Consider the following 15,761-nt stretch of genomic DNA (forward strand, 5'->3'; position numbering starts at 1 on the left):
GCCGGTTAGACCCAGAGGCCCTGATCTAGCTCACGGGTTCTTCACCCCTGCTCTAGACAGGAATGCTCTATTTTGCTATCATGGCCGGCATCTAGCAATAGATGTACGTACTATGCCATCAAACTTGGTAATACTGTCTTAAAAGCCATCCGAAGTCTGCAGTTGTGCCCATGCCATACAACTGAACTCCAGAAAGGCTGCACCACTTTACACAGTTCTTGCTTCCTCACGGACAGCAGATCTAAACACACATTTCAGTGACTTTATTGAAATTCCACTGACCAGAAAAAAACACGATCAATACCAGAGAAGGATTCGAACAAAGGATGTTCTCCTGACCTTCTCCTGCTGAACACCTGATGCCTCAATACGGGAAAGGAAAAAACCAGTCTCTTGCAGTAACTCTGGAGCGGAGGGTCTTTTGTGTCTCGAGTTGGAGGCAAGAGGAACTTTAGGGGAAAGGGCCGGACTGCTGTTCACAGTCCAATGGTGTAGGAACGTCCGGTGGGATTGTGGATGACAGAGCATGATGGAGAGACCACAGCCCACTCGTACCACACTTTCTTGGAGTTGCTGCAACGCCAGAAGGCCACTCGGACGCGGTCCCCTGCCTGTACGCCTATGGGTTGCTGTGGGGAGAAAACCACTGTTAATATGTTTCCACAGATCCTAACCAAAGCCCTAAAAGTTGTAAAGTAGGCACGCCTTCATCCTTCCCCATTCCTTTCAATATTTCCCGTGAGTAAATATGAAAGAAATACGATTACAATTCTGGAACATTTTTTGTTCTGAGGAGGAAGTCGGACTCGGCAGCAGCTCTTCTTTCCTCCGTTCATAGCAGTTGTATACAGATTGTTATGATTGCTGATTTTGTTGGCTGCAAAAACCAGTTCATAGAAAAATCCCAAACCCCCCACATACCTTCGACCACCCCAATGTACCAACACAAGGAAAAAAGGCATAAAAAAACAAAATGGAGAAAGCCAAGGAGAATCAAAACAGCACAGGAAGAGGGGTGGAGACCAAAGGCAATGCAAAACCCAGGAACAGCGTCAGAAGCATAGCTTCTTTTGTCTCAGAAAATAGAAATCAAGCGTCCTGGAACACAACAATATTCGTCCTCAACAGAAGTGCAGGTTTCCCTAACAAAAAAACTCCTTAGCACTCCATGTAATAATGTCCAATCTGAAACATACTGTCCCAGACGGAGCCTTTAAGGAAGCACTTACCTTGATGGGGAAGAAAATGGGGAACCATGAAAACATTCCTGGTGAGTGAGTCTCAGGCCGAATACCTAGGAGGAGGGAGGAGGACACTGAAAGAGACACCCTCAGCCCCATCAAGCGATCATTACGCTCTGCTTCTCTTTCCCAGCCATGAAGAATTTCATGTCTCGCCCCTCGCCTTACTCAGAGTGATGTCTCCATAGAGAGTCGTCTCAAAGTAGCCAGCAAAACCGTGAAGCACTGTGTTCACATCGACCTGGAACTCGAGGGACTGGTAACGGTTGTTGTCTTTGACAATGTCTACAAAACAGAAAAGACCGATTGGGGGGGCTGAGGCACTGACATCCCCACGCAAGGAGACTCAGATGCGCAAAACCCTATCCTGTAAAGGTGGGGGGAGCAGGTGTTCCCTACCAGCTCTGGGGTGTGGGTCAACTGAGGCTTTACGGTGTGGCAAACACCATCCTGTCCTCCCATCAGCAGGAGGGAAGGCAAGGCTAGCCCAGGCCCCAGTCTCTGCAACTCAGCAGGCCTACCTGGATTCGGGTGCTTAAAGGAAAAGCAAGCTTTTGGAGGTGCTAACTGGTGAAAGTTGTGAAGTCGGACAACATAGGGCATTTCAAACTGGGCCTGGAGAGGAGAAAGGATAAAACAAAACATGCTCATTTGAAAATTCTGTCTCACACACAGGCAGAAAGTTCTTCTTATACCCAACCAAATCCAGTTAAAAGGTTCATAATGTCTTCCCCAATCCTGACCTTCCAGCTTCCCTGGAAAGAGGACGGGTAGCCGTCCAAAATGTTCAGGGCATCTTTCGAACAAATACTGACTCTCTTCAACCACTGATTGACTGACTGAAAGTGCTGAATTCAGAAGAGCATGGAGCAAGGCACTGATCTCTCCCATCACTACAGACCATGTTACTACAAGTACTATGTCTTTACTCTGACTCCTTCATATGTGCATTAAAACCAAGCTACTAGTTCTCAGGGTACAAACTCTCCACACTGGACTAGCTCTAGGCTTGTGCCACCTAGAACTGTGCTGAAAAGGTGTAAGTTTTGCTTTTTAAACACTAAGCTTCTGCAATCCATAAGACTATGTGCCTAGGCTTGAAAACATGTGAAAAATGCAGGTGAAGCTTCAGAATTCATGGAATTCCCTGGGCTAACTGAGCCAAAAAGGATTTCCAAGCGCTGTCATGCACAGTTATTTTCTCCTTTCTGTGAACAGCGTTAAGAAAATCTATCATTAAAAACCTATGCACATTTTACAGGTCTGTATTATTTCCTGGAATGATATAAAAAGACAGAGTGAAAAAACTTAAAATTTGCAATACAGATACAAAACAAAACACACACAAACCCAAAATCCCTTATAGAGTAAGAATACGTGTATTTATTCTTGTATTTATTTAGTGAATACTAACTGCAAATTACCTCAGGACCCATTACTGAAGAACCAAACTGGTAAAACAAATTATTTTACCAGTTTATTTTATTTTACCAGAACATATTATTAACAAGTAACCTTGCAAGTTGTAATAAGCATCCTCAGGTGGAACCAGCAAAGGGAAAGCAGACCAGACAAATGCACTGTGATCTCAATACCCTCCTCAGAAGCTCAGGACATGGTCCTATGCATGTTTAGACAGAAAAAAGCCATACAACTGCCCGCATTCCTTAGCCAGACCTTCTTCTGTCTACACGTGCATGTAATTCCTCTCCAGATGCAAAAGCAGTATTCAAAGTCAGCCGTGCCTGCATTCATGCAAGCACTGTGCCTCACAGCAACGGGAGTTTGCTCGGAGAGGCAAAGAAAATACCTTACAAGGCTGCATTTCTAGTAAACAGGTCTGATATGCCTAGCGGCTGTGCTGGGCAGCCTTCTCAAGTATCTATTCTGCCTTATGGACTTGAGATAGTTGAGTGCCACCCCCGCAGCATCATGCATGAAATGATACATGGGGTCAGAGTGAAACCATGTCATTATCCAAAGTATGTCCAAACACCTTGGAAGAATATGGCCAGATATTTAAATGCAGCCAAAACAACAATCTAAACACATCTACTGAAGGACTTAGCTCTGTTTTATAAAACCTCACGCCATAACAAATGTGGTAACCACAAGAATCTTGGCTGCTTTAGCTGAATTTAAATTTCTGCTTTTGTATCCTTCCAAATAGGTGTTCATACATAAAATTAAATAGTTTCCTTCTTTTCACCCTTTTATCTAATTTTTACTTGTGGCTAAAATTAGTTCCATTTTCTATCTCTGGTTCTTCTCTCTCTCTCTCTTTCCTTCTGAGACCACAGATTCTGCTTAGCCTCCCTACAGAATTGTGACTTTCCTTCAACACGGAACAACCCCGGAGCTGCATCAGAGGGGAGAGGAAGTCCTACCTCGGGGTCTCGGTCTTTCTCACGACAGGCACGCACTTCGTTGTAGAGCTTCGAGGACGAGATTGGTCCCAGGAACGAGGTATAATCACAGGGGATGCTCACTCCCCCTTCTGCATAGGAAGAGAAGTTAAAGAGCGTCAGGTGGTGGTCCCTCCCGCTTCACCTGCTGCCAAGCTCCACAAGGCTGAACTGAGGGAGGGAGGGAGGGAGGGAAGCAGAGCCGTTCCACCAGCCGCCTTGAAAGCCGGCTTCGTTTTTTCCTTTCCTTCCCATCCCCCTTTCCCGGTGTGTTGTGTCTTTTTAGAGTTGAAGCTAGGGACGTGTGAGGAATCAACCCGTGGGTGGGGAGTCTGTTGGATTCCCTGGGCTTGGCTTCCCAGACCCCAGTCGGCTTTGCAGCAGCCCAGAGACCCAGTTCCTGGAGTGCGCCCAGCATTCCAAGGGCGTTGCAAGTAATCAAACCCCATTCACCGCAGGCACAACACCCCCTCTCACGCGCCAGGAACGCCCGATCAGATGGCGGCTGCTCCTGGCGCCGAAAAAGGCCGGTTACGGGGCGCTCACCTGAAAAGCAGCTGCCCCCAACCTCTGTGCAAGCAGCGTCCCTCTGCCATGCCAACTGCAGCCACCTCTGGGGCTGCGCAACTGATGAGGCAAGGCAGCTGCCGGATGCCCAGCTGGGGCCCCATGAACTTTCGTGCCCTTCCTCTCAGCCCCCTCTGGAGGGCCTGGCCAAACCCAGAAGGAAGCTCACGAGTGCGAGGAGGGATGGATTCGGGCAGAGTTAGCCCCAGTCCCGCTCCAAGCCTTCGCTCAGCGCAGGCAAGCTGCTCCGGAGCCCTTCTTGCGCGAGGAGTGGGGTGAAGATAGCAGGCCGATAAAGAGAAGTTGCTACGGCTGCGTGGAGGTTGGAGCCCAACTCACCCACCGAGGGTGACGATGCTCCCCCTCCGCCCTCTGATGCAGGAGGCCCAAAGGGCACCACGTGCCGTTGAGCTCCACCCCGACCGTGGGCCATCTTGGCTGCGCCCGCCCCCCCACCGCACCTTTGAGGCAATGCTGCGCGCCGTCCAGACACTCCGGGGATAGCTCGTTGTCAGCGAAGGAGCCCAGCAGTTCCGACACCATGAGGTCAGCCTTCTCGGGCGCTTCCCACTCCCGCATGTCGCAGGAGACCACCGTTACCTGGGAGCCCCACTCCTCGTACTGCCAGCTCTCCAACCTGCGGGGCGGGAAAGACGCCCCCAAGGGCTTGAGCCAGTGGCGGGATTTCTCCGTCATGCACCCAGCGGTCTTCGCGAGCGTTTGGAGCTGCTGGGCCAGTGGAGCAGGCAATGCCCAGGTGGAGCACCTCAGTCCCGCAGGTACAGGACTCGGTTCCATCAAGATCCCTTGCTAGCCCTTTCCCTCCCTCCCTCCGTGCTCCACAGCTCCCCTGCCTTGCCACCTGCCACCCCAACACAGGGATCCAGGTGGCTTCTTAAATTGCCCATTTTGCCTGTTGTGATCGCATTATCCTTGTGTGGCTTCGTAAGCCACTTGTGCAGGATTCGGATCTGGAAAGGGGACATGCAAGTACTTGTGATAACTTTTGTAAGAATGGAGAGCGAAGTGGTGGCTGAAAGGAGGTCCTGATGGGGGAGGAACCAGGTCCTGCTTGCGGGTTCCTCCTGGGCAGCCGGCTGGGCTAGAGGGCCCCTTGGCCCGGTCCAGCAGAGCTCCTGGGAGTGCTGGATGTTGCATCCGAAAGATGCACCAAGGCCCTTCGGGTGGAGCCTTTCGCACACCCCAGTAGGGAAAACCAGCAGGGCTGCGGGTTGCCCCCCTGGCCCCGCGTGGCAGAGGCTCTTCAAGAGCATTTGTCCGGCAATGCTCCCTGTTTCCCCCACCGCTGAGGATGGGGAAGTGGCGGCGATCGCTCTTGCGACTTCAAAGCTGGGAGGAAGGGGGTCGGCCGGTCCCGCTCACCAAAGGACAGTGCCAGACTCTTCTATGTAATGGTGATGGATACAAATTTAAAAAGAACAAGGGGGAAACGACGGTGCCACACTCAACTTGGCGGGCAGGCTATTGGAGCCTGTTTTCAAACAACCCCAAAATGAAAAATGCTGGGCCATGCACACTGAAAATATTGCGGCCAAGCCCTGCTTGCAGACTTCCACTTTAAATCTAAGATGAAATAACGGGGGAAGGAGAATGGAATGTAAGTCCAGACTCTCCCCACTTGCTGGTGCTGTGGAACCAGAGGGGATGTTCGCTTTCCCAAGTGGAAAAACAACACGAAAAACCAATGAGGGGGCCCCAAAGAGGTCCGCCTGGCACTGTCGTTACTGGTTTTTCGGCGCCAGGTAAAGACCTTTTTATTTAAACATCATTTTAATTGTTAAAATATATGATCTGGCCAGGGCAACTTCTTCTCCCTTCTCTTTCCTCCTCCTATATTCTTTATTTACTTATTTTATACTGTTAATTTTAATTTTATATTATTGTATCTCAGTGTATTTTTTGTATTTTTGTATTTATTGGTAATTTATTATGTTCTATTGTATTTCAATGTATCTTATTGTGTTGTAAGCCACCCCGAGGCTTCGGCAAGGGGCGGCATAGAAATGTTATAATAATAATAATAATAATAATAATAATAATAATAATAGTAGTAGTCGTCGTCGTCGTCGTCGTCGTCGTCTAATCTAACTCGCCAAACAGCACCCCTTTGTCTTTTCCCAAGGGGGTGATACGCAATGACCCACTAACAATGCAAGTACTACCACACTGTTACTGTAAAAGGTGAACTTTCCGATCAGCCCTTGGGCTCTCCCTCAGCTGACACCTAATAGCAACCATGGACTGTTCCCAACCCAGCTGGTCAGGGTAAGGATTCTCTTTCAGTACTGGCCTCCAAGCTCGCCTGGCCTTCCCCATCTCCTCGTCCTTCTGTCTCACGATGCTTAGATTGTATCGCTGAGGGTAGGAACTGCCTTCCTGCCACTGGTAAGCCTTCCCCGAGAGCCCCTTTGGCGAAGAAGTACGGCAAAAACGCTTTAAATAAAGGATAAACATCCGTCCAGGAGGCAAGGCAAAGCCCAGGTTGTAGGAAGACGGCCTCCTGCGCTTCTCACAGAGAGCAGCAGCTCGTGCTAGGGAATGGGCTTGGACCGAGGGGAAGCACTCACGTGACGATGGCGTTGGGGTTCTTCTCCACAGCATAGATCTTGATGTGCCGGTTGGCCTGTCGAGCGGCCCGCAGCGAGGCGTTCACGAGAGGGCCCCTCCCGGCGCCGAGCACCATCACCACCCTGAGGGTTTGGGGATGAAAAAAGAGAGCGGAGGAAGGCTCCGAGAGAGAGGAAAGCATTTTGAGCTCGCTCGTTTTCTTGTAGGAACCGGCCTGAGCCACACGGGTCACATTCACAGCACCAGCTGCCGCATATACCAGTTTATCGCACTTGCGGTAAATGAAGACAAGGTCGATAAATAAGGTGCACGGAACGGCTCGTCTTGTGATGCCTACATGGGCGCTCGGTTCATCAGGAGCGCTGATGTGCTTAATTCAAGCTGACTGCACTTAACTGCCATGTTCAGTGTCATCCTACTCAATCTTCTTCACTATACTCAGCAGAGTGCACAGAATACGGCCTTGAATTCGTGTCGTCTTCAATGACAACAGTACAGGAGAAATGTATACCAAGCTATTTGCTCCTGTTATGTATCGGTATTTTGTATACTTTCAACGTAATCAGAACCTGTGGTTAGAAGAAAATGCTTAAGGAAAATGAGAAGGCTTTATCAAAGGACGTATTTTGCTAAACATGCCCAGTGGTAGTTTGATGTCCAACGACTCTGAGAAGAACCAGCAGTATGTGCATTGCTGTTTCTCCAGGGAAGCTGGAAAGAGACAATGCCCAAGACTAAAAGCTAAGCAAAACGACGAAGAATTAGGGAAAATGTCCTTTACAACATTTTTAGCATCCTTTATGTTACGGGAATACGAGGCAGATGACACAAGACAGCAGGTGTTTCATTCCCTCTGAAGGGCTGGTACAAGTTGTACAGCAGTAAAAGACCTGATTAATAAGGTTATAAAGTGGCAATCAGCAGGGAACATCAAAGGGCCAGTGAAAAAGCAAATCCTTTAATCCCATTTCTTAGCATCCTCTGCAAAGACGGTCAAACATGGCCAGGCAGGCTAGGCTGACTGGCCAGATTTTTACTCACTGGACGTTGGTTTCTTTCTCCTCCTCAGGCACACGGTCTAGCAGGCATCTGTATATTGCCTACAAGGAGTAAACGAATGGCTAAGGTGTTGGTTGTGGAACTTGGCTTTGCCCTCCCTATCGAGATCGGGTTAGCAGCAGTTCAACTCAAAAGCCTATTTTGGAAAGCTCATGCTATCTAATCCGGGGAGGGTAAAATAAGGTGATAAGTTGCGTGCTCCTGCTGCTGCCTCCCTGCAAAATTTCAGGGCGTGCTGGGGTGGCAGCAGCAAGAGAAAAAAGTAACCACTTTTCCGCCAATTTTCAGCAGCAAGCCCTGCAGAACAATGGCACATTCAGCCAGACTAAACGTGGCCACGGGGGCATTCCATGGCAGTCTGCCACCGATTTTCAGTGATAAACAGGCTGTTTTTTGTCCATTGTGGATTTTGCTGGTGCAACAGCCGCATGTGGTCCCTGACTGCCCCCCATCCCACCCCAAACTCTCCCCCTTGCTAAATACCAGGACGAGCCAGTCAGTGCTGCAACCTCCCACCTACATACACCTGGCGAGCCGATGCTCCTTCCCTTGAGCCCCTCCCCTCACTTCTCAGCCCCCCCCCCCCGCAGCCCTGCAGCAATGCTCCCTCTCCCCCCATCGGACCAGGAAGCTCCACCCTCTTTTCCTGTTACACACTCACCTGTTGGTACTGGGAGTACTTGATAGGATCTTTCTCAAACACCTCATAGGTCTGGGATTCCAAGTTGTCCATCAAGGGCTACAGGGAGAAAACACCGAGAAGAGAGATTCGTGGCAGGGTGGAGGCAGCGACCAACAAAGCGGACTGGATGCACAGAAGGAACGGGCCAGCCACCTGAGTCTGCAAACGTCAGCTTCCGCAGGAGCACGTGATTCTAGCCTCCCACTTGTAACACATGGAAAGCGTTCCCCATTTCTCAGCTAAGGAACGAAGGCCGAGAAGCAGTGACCTGCCCGAGAGCAATTCCGTGTGTTTGCCGCTAAAACAGCCCTCGAGCCCCAGGCTCAATCCAACACATCGGGGAGGGGAAACTCACCTGCAGCGGGGACTGGAGATAGTCCTCGTAGCCCTTTGCAAAGAGCTCGTAGGCAGAAGGCGGAGGACGGTTCTGGCTGAGGTACTCGAGGTACTGCAGGTAGGAGCAAAACTCTTTCTCTGGATGGTGATGGGCACCGGTGATGATGAACTGCACCTCCAGCTGGGGAACGGCGGCGAACAAGGGTCAGCGTGAGCAAAGAGCGCTTCCCCTGTGGCCCACTGCCGGCATCACCCGCACATTAATCTATAAGCAACATCTCTCTGTGTGTAGCGCTTCATGCAGAAGAGGTCTGCTGAACCCCCGCCCCAAACAGGCTTAAAGTCTAAAAACAGGGAGACCAACACAGGAAGGAGGAATATGCATTTTGGTCCCAGTGCGGGAAAAGGCGGGGGTAGCCGGACCAGCTTGACCGAATCCAGCCATCGAAGGTGATGAGAAAGGGAGAGACTGACCTTAAGCAGGCGGAAGACCAGGCGCTGATGCATCTTGGAGAGAACAGGGAAGCCTTTCTTATTGGTCAGGAAGATGCTGGTGGGAAGTATGGCCGCTTTGATTGGTTCCCCCAGCCAGCGGTCGATGACGTGATTGGACGGCAGGTCAGGGCCCACCTCCAGGGCTGAGGAGAAGGGACACCAGGAGGAAGAGTTGTCAAAGGGAAAAGAAGGGATGCCAATTCCCACACGGCGAGGCTGCCATGCGGTGCAAGCCCCCTGCCCCCAGTCTCAGCCCAGTAGCACTCACCCACGGCAACTCGCTTGTTGTAGTCGCACAGCGTCCGGAAGTTGTGCCACCTATAAAAACAGGACGCTTGTTGGAGTCCCCTGGAAGGCTGCTGTCTCCCACCTCTTCCTGTACATCAACCCCTTTCCCTTCATTCATCCACTGCATTGCTCTAGCTGCCAACAGCCAAAACTCTCTGGATGGCTCCGAATATGATAAAAACATAATACCTTTAACATATAAAAAGGTTAACCCATCAAAGACAGTTTGCAATAAACTACTAGACCTGATTTTAAAAACATTAAAATCCATCTTTTGTTTCATCCATCCATCCATCCTTCCTCTTGCTTACAAGATCAGATGACCTGACCAAGAGGCGACACAAGCCGCAAACGTCACTACGATGCTCCACTACCCAGCTGGTCCACCCCGAGAGATGTCTGCCAGGTACCTGCTGCTATTGGATGCCTCACTCACCACTGCCAGGTCTTCTCCTCGCCGGCACACTCATCCTCTGCCCCCTGCACAGCTTCATTTTCTATCACATCATCCCGCAAATCTTCTGGGGCCAGCAGCGGGACCCGCATCCAGAACTGGCATAGGATAAAGAGAAAGAATGCCTATGTGAAGCGGGTGGGAAAAGGCTGGCTTGGGCTATTTTCTGGGCCTTGCACTGGGTCCAAAACGGAGCTGGATACTCCTTACGAAGGGTAGTTTAGCACCGCTATGCTAGTATGTTAAGCAGCAACATGCTGGGATAAAGAGGTTTTCCCGAGTCTAAGAAGCTGGTCGGTTTTGTCTGTTTCATATGGGGAATTAAGGACCGTCCCACTGAAAGATATTAAAAGAAGGTTCCGCAGATATGGCACAGTGCCCAATAAAACTTATTTAAGATAATTTAGCAGATGAGGTTTGAATGTGCTACGGTGTGACAGCCATATTTGGGGTTGGAAAGAAACCGTTCACCAAGTCAGCTTGTCTGGTAAATTGAGGAGCTGGGGGAAGAACGGTGTGTCTGTCTGGAGTTTCTGCCTTCGCCTGTCCCATGCAGTATGGCTTGTTTGCCATGCAAAGTATCAGAAGCCCGCATCTGCCCGATGAAGGCCATGGCACAGACTACGTCCACATGTTAACAGGAGGTTAAAAAAGGAGGTAAACAAGTAAAGCAGAATTATTTTGTTCAGACAGGTTGGGATGCATTGGCTTGATGTACCATGGAAGTATGATGCCCGGTATTGATGTGATTACACAGAACTCGTGCCAAGTTGGGGTTGTCTGCCTGCGTCAGGGGCAGAAGGAATGCCGGGAGCCCCAAGTAGGCCCCAAAGTTCAGCTCTTCCAACATGGCCTGCAAAGAACAGAGAAGCACAGATGTCTCACATTAGAATTCTCCACACAGTTCTATCAAGTCAGTTCAAAGGGTACATGGCAGAGCTGGAGTAACTTTAGATAAGCTTCAGCAGCTTCTGAGTTGACTTTTTCCTTGTTCAAACAGGGAAACTTGATCAAAGTTGATCAAATTATGAACAGCATGAGAAGACAGAGGTTTCTCTTTCCTTTCCACCAAAACTCCAGGTCATACAATGAAACAGGCCTCAAAACAAAAGGAAAAACTAAGGGGAGAGGCCACTGCTTGGTGGTTAAATGGCCGCTTTGTAGGTTAAAAGGGCTAACTTCAGTCTCTACAATCCCCATTAAAGGTTTTCAAGGAGCAGAGCTGGGAAAGGGCTGTCTCTGCTGAAGACTGTGGGGAGGCCTCTACCACTTGTGACAGACAACACCAGGCCACTTGGACCAATAGTCTGTCAGGCCATACCAATGCTTGGTTCACATGTCATGTCAACCTAGGTAGTTTTTTTTTAAACCCTAGGTTGTCATGAACAAGGAGGAAGTGAGAGTGCAGGCAGGTCCTGACTCCTGGCTGGGGAAAACCAACCCAGAGACACCCTTCCCCTGGGCTGCTACGCACGAATCAGGATTTCTGAGTTGTTGGGGGGACTATCTAGAATTGTACCATTTGATCTAGCTGCAGGCTACAGTTCTGGGATGTCTCTCTCAACAATCCAGGAATTCTTGTTGTGGGGGAGGGGAGAATACCAGGTTATTTTACTCCTCTAGGATACAAAAGGAGCTATCGGACAATGGGAACCAGCACACTCGCCTCCACACTCTTCATTAACAAAAGATCCATTCTGTTGTTCTTAAATGAGGCCGACACATAAGGAAGTTGTGGAATTCCTTGCAGCAGATGCCATGAAAACATCTGTCACAGGTAAACCGTTTTTATTAGCCAATACCATAGAGGTACTTACTAGGGATTAAGTCCCACTGAACTCGGTGGGGCTTACTTTTGAGCAGACATGCAGAAAAACAGGGCTCTATTGAATACCGCTGGCATTAATATTTAGGAATGCAACCTTCACATTCAGAGACAAAATACTTCCAACAACTCCATGCCAGGAACATGCAGCATTCTTCCTCTTGAAAACACTGTGTGCAATGGCAAGCTGAATTTAAACAGGATTCACCATTGTCATCCCCGTCGTCGAAGGGACCCCTGGCTACAAGCCAAGCACATTCCTGCACAGCGTCTCTGGAGCTCACTCACCGCCTCAGAATTCCTCCGCACCTTCTCCACTTTAGAATCAGCCCGGATCCACGGGGACAGTTTGCCCACAATCAGTGTGTTCCAGTCTAGCAAAAAGTTAAGAGGATTGTGCAGATTAGAAGAACCTCTCTTTCATTTGGGAAGGAGTGGAAGGATCAGCGAAAGCAGTGAGAATACGGCCTCCCCTTTAAAAGCATCTCTCTATTTTTTTCATGCATATTTCTTCTCTCTTGACCACCTTGCTACCCAACCCACGCCCTTGAGAATAGATGAGGAGGAAACAGCCCAGGTTTTTGCAATTAGCAAATACATTTATTTATTGACAATTATAAGTATATATTTTATTTATTTATTTATTTATTTATTTATTTAAAACATTTTTATGCCGCCCCCATCGCAACAAAGCCTCGGGGCGGCTTACAACAAAAACAAAGATATATAAAATTATACAAAAACAAAGTTATACACTAAAAATATTAAAACCTGGTGTATCTCGGCTTAAACATTTTAAAATCCTGCACAATAAATTAACAATAAGTTATAATTTATTGTCCTATCTTCAGCCAGCAGGGAGATAAATGAAAGACAAGTAAAGGTACAATCCTATGTGTTGTTTAAACTGAGAAAAGGCCTACAAGGCCTAGGGCTTTGTAAGGCTTTTCTTAATCTAAGCATGGCTAAGTTTCCACAGGTGCTCACCTCTCCCTGAGAGCAAAAGGTCCGAGCGAGTCTGGGGTCCTGGTCGTTTTTTTGCTGGGTCCTGGAAAAACTCTCTTTTGTAACGGGGGTGGAAGATGGGCATGCAAAGGAAATCAAACCTATGGAATGAGAAACAGGACATGTTAAGTTTCTGGATTAGGAGATAAAAAGTCAGCGCTATGTCCCAGTAATACTGGCATTGTTCAGAATGGAGGAAAGTGCCTTCTCTGGTAGCCATGCCTGGTTTCTGCCAAAAGACACTTATTTCGGCCTCATGAAGACCCTTTATTTTCTTATAAGCATCTGGCCTGCTGCACTATGGAATTTAATCTCTCCTTTGATATAACAGATGGCATATTTTGCCTGCTGCCTCTTTTTTTGTTATTCTATATGTTACTACTATTTCAATATGCCAATCACTTTATAAGCTACCCCAAGCGTTAACAGAAAGGTGGGATGAAAAAATTATGAAATCAATGAAACCACCAATAAGCCATGAACTGATGCAATAGGTGCTTTTTCAATGGTTAACCCCTGATCAACTGATTAATATGAAAGGCCAGCCTCTTCGTACAGATAAGACAGGATTATGTCTTTTCTCCCAACCTTCCTTTAAGCTATCTTCATAGGGGTGGTAACCAAGATTATCTGCATGAATTCTTGAGAGGTTTTTCCACAGTATCCTTTGAAAGACTTTTGTGAACAGTCACTATGTTAAGCATAGTATAAAGCTGATAGTTTTTTAAATGCCACAAAAGTTTTTGCTGCAACAGACTAACACAACTTCTTCCTGCAAATTGTTACGATCAGTTTGTGCAAGCATTGAGCCTGATAGCTTCTGAGGCCTGATTTGCAAAATTGCCATAATGATTTTGGTTTCTCCGCACAGCCTAACAGGGAGTCTTTAGGCATAAGAACTTGGTGGGAAAGAAGTCTTGCAATACATGAAGCTAAATGTAAGGACTTCAGAGTATCTTAGTGTGTGTATATACCTGGAGGGAAAAGTGCAAAGGTTTAATAGTCCTCTATGCTTTCAGAGGGGCACAGACAAAACACACTGTCAACTCCAAACCCTGTGCCATTTAAAACAAATTTTCTTTCCAAGTGAAGAGCTGCATCCATTGGGCAAATCTGATCCACAAGCCCCCAACCTTCTTTTAGATTACCATGTTAAATAAGTACATACAACAGCAAGAGAGAAATTCCCACCACCACTGCCTGTTACTTTTGCTCTTCAACCCCTTTCTCATCATTTGTACTACTTGGTTACTTGACAGAGAACCAGTAAGCAGGCATCTATTACTCTTCTGGCCACCACCACTGTCTGCCCCCTAATGTGAGACTATTTGCAAGGCTGAAGAGAAGCAGCAGCTCTGGGGGGGGGGGGGGAGCTCTGTATCTTCAGCAGAATCCCACCTTCACGCTCCTATGCAGACCTATGAATATAAAGGATAGCTCATTTTCTGGTTGTTATTATTCAATCAAAGCACAAGACATAGGATCATTTAAAAAATCAGCACTACACAGGCAGATTACGTTGCCTTATTCCATGGGGCATATCAATGCATGAGCTAGGTGATGCCAAGCCATTTTCCCTGAGAGATGGGTAGATACTGATATAATCCCAAAGTTTAGGGAACAGCAGCAAGAAAACATGGTCGGTCGCCACGGTTTTCGGGAAGGTTCCTCTGCACCTTGAAGTCGTTTCCCTATCGCCACATCTCTATACTGGGAAAAGCATCACCGGTGGAGTTTCTGCCTGCTTTTTAAAGGCACAGGAAATGAGCTGTCGGTGGTCTTACAACCTGGCCTGAGGTTAGAGGTTATGACGAAAAGAGCGGGGACAGGCAGAGATAAAAGCAGGGGATCCCCCACGCGGGACAGGGGTCAGCATGGCACGTCTGGACGAGTCGAGGATCACGGGGAGACCACGTGCTTTCGCTCACCCCTGCCTGGCGACCGCCCCCAGCGTGCCCGCCACCTCCGGGACGCAGCTGAGGTCCCTCCCGCAAGAGACGCGGGCCACTGCGGCTGCCCCGGGCCCAACCGCGGACGCTGCCGCCGCCGCCATCGCTGCCGCCGCCGCCGCCATGGCCCGCCGCACAGAGAGCGGAGAGCCCGGCAGCCACGCCCACCTCGCCACTCCGGCGAATCAGCGGCCGCCCTCAGGGAAAGCAGCCAACCACAGGAGGGCTTTCCTGGCCGAACGGAGGGGCGGGTGACTGCGGGGGCCCGAGCGGAGCCAATCAGAATCCTAGCTGGGGGCGTCCCGTTCGATCGCTATGATGAAGCGGACGGCCAAAGGGGGGGGAAATCCCATCATGCTCTGGGAAGGAAGAATTTTAATAAACTGTCTTTCCCGGCAGACCAGGCGCTCCGCACGCTGCGTCCCTACTTGTACTACATGGACCAGCATGCATCGCTCTCCTAATGCCTGCGAACACCCGCGCCCGAACACGTACATTCCCAGCATGCATTGGTGGAAACGCTGTAACTTAGATCCTGCTGGAGAGACACTCGCGGCTGCATTCTATATATTGGGGGCGCTGTAAAGCAAGGCTCTTGTCTGTGGGCCAGTGGCGCAATGGATAACGCGTCTGACTACGGATCAGAAGATTCTAGGTTCGACTCCTGGCTGGCTCGTGAAAAGACACTCTTTTGCTCTCATTCCAGAGAGCGGCCTCAGCTTTTGAAATGCATTCATACCACCAAGCCTCCACGTATATTAATTGTTAAACTAAAGCAATGGCAAAGAGCGCCGTTCAGGGAGTGATTCGGAATGTAATATTCATTCCAATGAAGTGTAACAAAAATCATTTTGTGCACCAGTTTC

General features: G+C 48.9%; 1 protein-coding gene and 1 non-coding gene across 2 annotated transcripts; one reads left to right on the forward strand and one right to left on the reverse strand.

The window, feature by feature from the left end:
- Positions 1–248: 248 nt before the first annotated feature.
- Positions 249–14,975, reverse strand: PRMT5 (protein arginine methyltransferase 5). Its single transcript, XM_044420921.1, has 17 exons — positions 14,875–14,975; positions 12,929–13,047; positions 12,230–12,315; positions 10,835–10,969; positions 10,099–10,214; positions 9,643–9,692; positions 9,354–9,517; positions 8,899–9,060; positions 8,523–8,600; positions 7,844–7,902; positions 6,802–6,924; positions 4,675–4,850; positions 3,629–3,738; positions 1,763–1,856; positions 1,410–1,526; positions 1,230–1,294; positions 249–629 (listed from the first exon to the last, which is right to left on the reverse strand). The coding sequence occupies exons 2-17, from the start codon at positions 13,029–13,031 to the stop codon at positions 477–479; spliced, it is 1,791 nt and encodes a 596-aa protein (XP_044276856.1). The 5' UTR covers positions 13,032–13,047; positions 14,875–14,975; the 3' UTR covers positions 249–476.
- Positions 14,976–15,498: 523 nt separating this feature from the next.
- TRNAR-ACG lies at positions 15,499–15,571 on the forward strand. The gene has a single exon. It is a non-coding gene; the product is annotated as a tRNA-Arg (tRNA).
- The last annotated feature ends 190 nt before the right edge of the window (positions 15,572–15,761 follow it).

The sequence above is a fragment of the Varanus komodoensis genome, unplaced genomic scaffold, assembly GCF_004798865.1.
Source record: "Varanus komodoensis strain SLA01 unplaced genomic scaffold, ASM479886v1 scaffold112, whole genome shotgun sequence".
NCBI classification, from domain to species: Eukaryota; Metazoa; Chordata; class Lepidosauria; order Squamata; family Varanidae; genus Varanus; species Varanus komodoensis.

Coding starts and splice junctions, on each gene's coding strand:
- PRMT5 (XM_044420921.1), bottom strand. CDS start 13,031: ATGCCCATCTTCCACCCCCGTTACAAAAGAGAGTTTTTCCAGGACCCA. Junction 12,316..12,928: donor CCTTTTGCTCTCAGGGAGAG/GTGAGCACCTGT, acceptor ACTTTTTGCTAG/ACTGGAACACACTGATTGTG. Junction 4,851..6,801: donor AACCCCAACGCCATCGTCAC/GTGAGTGCTTCC, acceptor CCCGCCCCGCAG/GTTGGAGAGCTGGCAGTACG.